The sequence below is a fragment of the Gekko japonicus genome, unplaced genomic scaffold (assembly GCF_001447785.1).
Source record: "Gekko japonicus isolate JY-2015 unplaced genomic scaffold, Gekko_japonicus_V1.1 scaffold4958, whole genome shotgun sequence".
Lineage (NCBI taxonomy): Eukaryota > Metazoa > Chordata > Lepidosauria > Squamata > Gekkonidae > Gekko > Gekko japonicus.
Window position 1 is genome coordinate 17,386 of NW_015168813.1, and position 6,136 is coordinate 23,521.

At 62.5% G+C, this 6,136-nt stretch overlaps 2 protein-coding genes across 2 annotated transcripts in view; one reads left to right on the forward strand and one right to left on the reverse strand.

Annotated features, from left to right (window-relative positions):
- The window catches only part of WBP1 (WW domain binding protein 1), a 4,399-nt gene extending 2,682 nt beyond the window's left edge, over positions 1–1,717 (forward strand). The window contains exon 4 of the mRNA XM_015415724.1: positions 449–1,717. Coding sequence (XP_015271210.1) covers positions 449–1,092 — 644 coding nt within the window. The 3' untranslated portion in view covers positions 1,093–1,717. The remainder of the gene's footprint in view (positions 1–448) is intronic.
- Positions 1,718–3,000: 1,283 nt separating this feature from the next.
- MOGS (mannosyl-oligosaccharide glucosidase) lies at positions 3,001–6,070 on the reverse strand. Its single transcript, XM_015415727.1, has 4 exons — positions 5,934–6,070; positions 5,559–5,788; positions 4,858–5,054; positions 3,001–4,745 (listed from the first exon to the last, which is right to left on the reverse strand). The coding sequence occupies exons 1-4, from the start codon at positions 5,965–5,967 to the stop codon at positions 3,026–3,028; spliced, it is 2,181 nt and encodes a 726-aa protein (XP_015271213.1). The 5' UTR covers positions 5,968–6,070; the 3' UTR covers positions 3,001–3,025.
- Positions 6,071–6,136: the final 66 nt, after the last annotated feature.

Here is a 6,136-nt window from a genome sequence, read left to right on the forward strand (position 1 = left end):
CCCCCCCCCCCCCCCCCCCCCCCGGAAGCCTCTGCCGCAGGCGCTCTTTCCGTCTCCTTTGAATTCACCAGCCATCACAATATTAAAAGCAGGATATTTCCGCTCAAGCACCTCTAGGTACTGGCTAAGCTCTTCCCAGGGCGAAGTCAGGTTTTCTTCTGTAGCACAGGGAGGCACATAAACATCAACTCTTATTAGAGACTTCCTTACATTTCAGTAAACAGGCCTGCACCAAATGTCTGGTTTCTCTTCAGATCGGATAAATCTTTCGCCTTTCCGTCTCCAGCAAGGTGGCTGCTGAGGGTGGCCGGGAGGGAGGGGAGCTCTGGCTGTGGCTGCTCTGGGCCTCTCCTCCGGGCAGTGATGGTGTCGGGGGGTCGTGCAGGCAGGGCCAGTTTTCTCTTGCGGCACTTTCCCGACTTCTGCCACTGTGTTCTTTCTCCTGCAGGGGTGCTGGCTTCCTTCAAGCTGCCTGCCTACGAGGAGGTGGCCGACCGCCCGACCACCCCCCCTCCCCCGTACAGTGCCGCCCTGGGGGGCTCTGCCAGCCGCCGGGGCTCCAGCACGCTGACCCTGACGGGCAGCTCGGAGAACTACACCAGCTGCTCCTGTGAGTCCAGCTGCCTGACGTCCCCCAGCAGCACCTCGCTGTCAGCCACTGAGGCCAGCACGCTCAGCGAGGCGGAGGCCGACGGGGCCGGGGCCTGCAGCAGCCGCACGGAGGGCAGCTGGGGGTCAGCCAGCCCCTCGCTGCCAGGCTGTGCCCCGGCCCCGAAGCACACGCTCTTCTCTTCCAACGTGGAGCTCTTTGAAGGTGATCCGCGGCGGGTCTCCGACAGCGATGAAACCCCGGACGCCCTGGACGAGGCCGAGCAGCACTTCCGGCACCGCCGCCTGACGGGGGACTCTGGGATCGAGGTGGGGCGGGGCCAGGACGAGGAGGCCCCGGAGGAGGAGGACAGCGAGGAGGAGGCCACACACTTGCTTGGCAAGGGGGTTCCCCACGCGCCCCCTCAACCCCCGTGTTTGTGTGGGGGACAGACTGAAGGGGAGCCCGAAGACCTGCCTTCCTCGCCTACGTTACCTGTCTGATGATGGGGGGTGGGTGGGGGATATCCTTCCGGCCATCTCTGAGGCTGCAGGGACTCGGGAGCAAGCAGTTCACTGTGGAGAATCACCGCCTTAGTACCGACACTGCCCTTGGCCAGGTCTCGCGTGCGTGCTGTCCTCGTCCTCTTGTCCAGGCAGCGTGTAGCGCCCCTCTCCCTAGCTCTGCGACCAAAGGTCTGCTGTTGTCCCCCCATCCCTGCCTTGGGGGCCCAAGGACTCTGCAACTGGGAGGGAGGAAGGAGCTGGGCCGCTCGCTTGCCTCTGGCTACTGTAGCGTCTGTGTGTGTGTGCGCACGCATCCCGCTGGCTCCATAACCTTTGGTACAAGGTGTAGCTCTTCCCTGTGGAGGTGTAGACCCCTGCCCTGCTCCCTTTCCTCTTGACAGCTGCACTGGGGTTGGAGACTGCTTGGTGCATCCAGAGGATGGTTCTGGCCGACATCTGCTGGAAGTGGGGAGCTGGCCTTCTCTCCCCCCCCAACCCCCCGCTGGAAGCAGCTTTGTCAACCCCTGCCACCCTGGTACTGTTGGGAGTGGAGGTTCATTCCACCTGTGCTATCTGAGGGCAGCAGTACGTGCTTATTATTAAAGAGATGTGGTAATTCTTGGCTCAGAGCACCTTGTTTTGATTGTGCAACAACAGGAAAAGGGTGTGGGGCCTACATGGTGGACTGACGGGGGGGGGCAGCCACCTGTAGCCGCAGCAGCAGCGGTGTTGTTGAGGAGTGTTGGTGGGTGACGGGGAGGAGGAGGTTGGTCCCGTCGTGCTGGGAGGAGGGGAGACCACCAGGGAAGTTCAGGGCTGCTAGGAGGTTGTTCCCATCGTGCTTGGAGGGGAGACCACCAGGGAAGCTCAGGGCTGCTGTTCAGAGGCCGGCAATGGCAAACCACCTCGGGATGTCTTTTGCCCCGGAAACCCCATGGGGGGGCAGTGTAAGTCAGCTGAGACTTGTCCACCCCACCCAGCCCAAGCCCTGAAGAAGAAGAGATTGGATTTATACCCCGCCCTTCACTACCCAGAGGAGTCTCAGAGCGGCTTACAAACTCCTTTCCCTTCCCCTCCCCTCCCCACAACAGACACCCTGTGAGGTGGGTGGGGCTGAGAGAGCTCTGACAGAAACGGCTCTTTTTCAAGGACAGCTCTTGTCAGAACTACGGCTTGCCCAAGGTCATCCAGCCAGGTGCAAGTGGAGGAGGAGTGGGGAATCAAACCCGGTTCTCCCAGATCAGAGTCTGCGCACTTAACCAGGACACCAAACTGGCTCTGTTCATACAAAATATCAAGTCACAGCTTACTTATGGTGCCCCCCCCCCCATGGGGGTCACCTTAGTCTTTCACACGTTGAACCCTGCGGTCCCCAAGAGCTGGTGGCTGCACCACTTTCAACTCAGTATTTTTTCCAGCTTCTCCTCCTCCAAGGCTTGGGCCATGGCCTTAGCCCGTCCCTACCTAGGAAGTAGCGTCCCCTCAGAAAGCCCTGGATCCAGTTCCTGCCTTTGCATACTCGTGGTAGCGAAGAGTCGCCTGCCAGAAGGCATACCAGGGAGGGGGCAGGGCTAAAACCACGCCGGTGGCTGTGAGAGGCCCCAAGCTGACTGCTGTATTTTTCACTCCCTTTTAACTGAGACAATACAGTTCCTCAGAGCTAGAATTCAGCTACACGCACACGGAAACAGCATACGCTTGCTCCCAGGGGTAAGGAGTATCCGCCTACCCTCTCGCAGGGGCCCTTATGCACAACTGCGTGATTCAGTTCTCTCCCACTGCTAGTCAGGCATCCCCAATCCAGAACAGGAGAGAGAACACTCCCAATTTTCTCCATTTTATTTTTGTAAGAAAATATTTTGAACAGTTTTCAACAGTCCATGGCCCAAAAAGGCCAGAGCCCGACTGGCCACCGGTAGCTGCACCGCCGCTAGTACTCCTCCGCCATCATGAGCAGGACCAGGGCGGACCAGCCCGTGAAAGGGTAGCAGCCCTGGCCCTTGCCCGTGCCGTCGTGGTACTGCTCCCAGAGGTAGCCGCTCTCCTGGTACTGCCGGAAGACGTTGCCAATGAGGTTGGCCCGCAGCTCCCGGTACAGGGCGGCTGCCGCCTCCCGGAAAGGGCCCTCCAGGCGGCCGTAGTGGTGAAGGGCCCGCACAGCCAGGTAGTTGATGTTGATCCAGATGGGGCCCCGCCAGTAAGGGGGGTCGTGCTCAGTGTTGTGCTTGAGGTAGAAAGGGCTGCTGCGCGAGAGGGAACGCAGGCCGAAGGGCGTCCACAGCTGCTGCTCGCTGCGCATGTCTGCCAGGAGGGCGCCCAGCCGTGGTGATTCAGGCCGCAGCAGCTGTAGCAGCAAAGGGAAAAGGCTCACGTAGCCCAGGGCGCCCCCGACAAACTGCAGCTTGGGGGGCTTGCGAACCACGCGCAGAAGCCTTGGGGTAGGGAGGGGCTGGCCTGGAGGAGGGGGCTGGAATCTCTCCCGCTCCAGCAACACCGCCTGGGTGTGGTTGCCATAGTCCGCGAAGGTGCCCAGGGCTTCCGCCCAGTGGTGCTGCTCCAGCAGCTGGTTGTCGGCCAGCGCCTCGGCCATGTGCTGGTAGTCCCCGGCGGGTTCCCCCAGGTGCGCGGCCACCCTGGCCATGACATCTGAAGCCAGCGCCATCCAGCAGCGCAGGTCAAGGTGGCGCTCGTCTGGTGACGGGTGCGAGGCCCTCGGATAATCATCCAGCCCCGAGGTCAGAGTCTTTGGGTTGAGAAACAGCTGCGTGTCCTGGTCCTGCCCACGCCACCGGAAGGCGTAGGGAACGGGTCCTGCCTGGGTGCGATTGTACCAGTCGTACCAGCTCTGCAAGCGGGGGTAGAGGCGCCGCAGGTAGGGCACGTCGGTGGCGCCCTGGGACAGGAGCTGCTGCAGCACTAAGAAGAAGGTGGGGGGGTTGCCCGCAGTGCTGTGCTGCACCACAAACTCCGCAGGCACCTTGGTGCGGGCCTCCTCGCCCAGGATCTGCTCACGAGGGATCCAGCCTTCGGCGTTCATGAGGTCGAACCAATGTGCCAGCACCTCACGGGTCAGGGCTGGATCCCAGCGGCTCAGCAACAGTTGGTGGAAGCCTTCGTCCCACAGGAAGCCCCGTGGGAAAAAGGAGCGCGAGGGCACAGCCGTGAAGAGGGGGCCTTCGAGATAGGGCTGCGGGCGGTCACTGTGGGGAGCCTGCACCAGCGAGTGCCCGTAGAAGTAGCCCATCCCACCCAGCATGTTGCTGAAGGCGGCCTTGGCAAAGTCCTGCTCCTGTGCAGAGAAGCCTTTGCGGGCCAGCCCAAAAGTCCTCTCAAAGCGCTCCTCAAAGGCGCCCCTGTGCCTGGCCAACTCTTGCGCCAGCACCTCTCCCGCCAGACGTCCAGCACGGTCAGCAACGCTGCCCGACTCAAAGAGCACCTCCAGTCGGCAGGGCACAGCCACGGTCACCTGGTGAACAAGGAGCTGGCTACGAGGCTCGACCCCGTCGGGCGGTCCCCGGTAAGCGTCTACACCAAAATAGCGGCGCTTGGGGGCCCCCGGCGGTGCATACACAAAACGAGGACTGAGGCTGGCTTTCACGACATCGCTCAGGCGGTGCAGGCCCTCCGCCTTCGCCTGTAGGTAGTTGTAGCTGGAAATGGAGAGAGAAGAATCATGGCAAGAGAAGCAGACAACCAACTGTACCTCCCACAACCTCTGCCCTGGGGCAGGGCTGCTGCTCAGCCTGGCAGGTGGCAAAGTACCTGGCATAGAGCGGAGTCGTGCCAATCTCACTGGTGGGCTGCTGGAAGGTGACGGTGAAGTCCCCCAGCTCTTCCGTTGTGCCTGTCAGAGAGGACATGCGGTTCTTTTCCACCACCAGAGGCTGGAGCGTCCCTTGTCCATCAGTGGCCACATAGAAGAGCAGGGAAATGAAGGCCGGTGGGGTCCCCGCCATTCTCTGTAGACAGACAGGAAAGGGGTGTCGGATGTTCACCTGGCACAGCCAAAGCAATGACAAGCTTTCTTGTGATAGCCATGGAGCAGGGTCACTGTGTGTGTGTGTGGGGGGGGTATTTGTGAATTCCCTGCCTTGTGCAGGGGGTTGGACTAGATGACCCTGGAGACCCCTTCCAGCTCTATGATTCTTCGGTGATTCTAGCCCAGCCTAGACTGGTGATTATTTTGAAGACCATTCCACCACTAGTGAAACCCTCTCTAAATTCAAACGAGACATCGGACTTGCTAACAGACCGTCCAACCGCACAGACCCTCCCCATCACTTGGGTATGTCTTGGTATTTGCCACCCTGAGGTGTAAGAGGCAGAGTGGAGCCCCCTGGGAAGTTCGGCATCTGCCCCATCGGACACCCACCTGCGCGTTCAACAGGGCTGTAATGTCCCGGAAGGGGGCACTAGAAGGAGAGAATGCTTAAGATGAGCCTCGGCTGGTCGGCGCCCCCCGCCCCCCCCCCAGATAGATGCCTGCCTGCCGGCCAGCTCCAGTCTCCGCCGTGGCGGCCGCCGGGCCGCTTGACGAACTCGGTCTGCAGGCGGAGGCCGGCGTCGCGGATCTCCTGCGCGCCGAAGTGGAGCCCGTCGTGGCGCAGCCAGCCGTAGCGGGCCAGGCGGTCGCTCTGCTCGCAGGTGTGCCGCAGCCGGACGTCCCCCTCCGACGGCCGCATCCACATCAGGCCTGGGCGGGGGGAGGCAAAGGAAGAGACCGGCGCCCGGCGGTGAAGGCGGGTCGCGGGAGGGGGGAGAGGGCGGTGCCCGGGCCTCCCCGCCCTTACCGCCCCCCCAGGAGGAGGAGGGGGGGCGGCCCCGCCGGACGGACGGACCTGCCACGGGGGCGCGCGGGCTGCGCGTCTTCATGCCGAAGTAGACGTGGGGCCGGTAGGAGCCCCAGAAGAGGCCCGGCGCGGCGGCGGCGCTGCTGCAGTTGGCCGGGAGGGCGCGGGCGGCCGGGTGCGGCGTCGTGGCCGGGGAGGAGGCGGAGAAGAAGGAGGAGAAGGAGAAGAGCCCCCAGCCCGCCGCCAGGAGC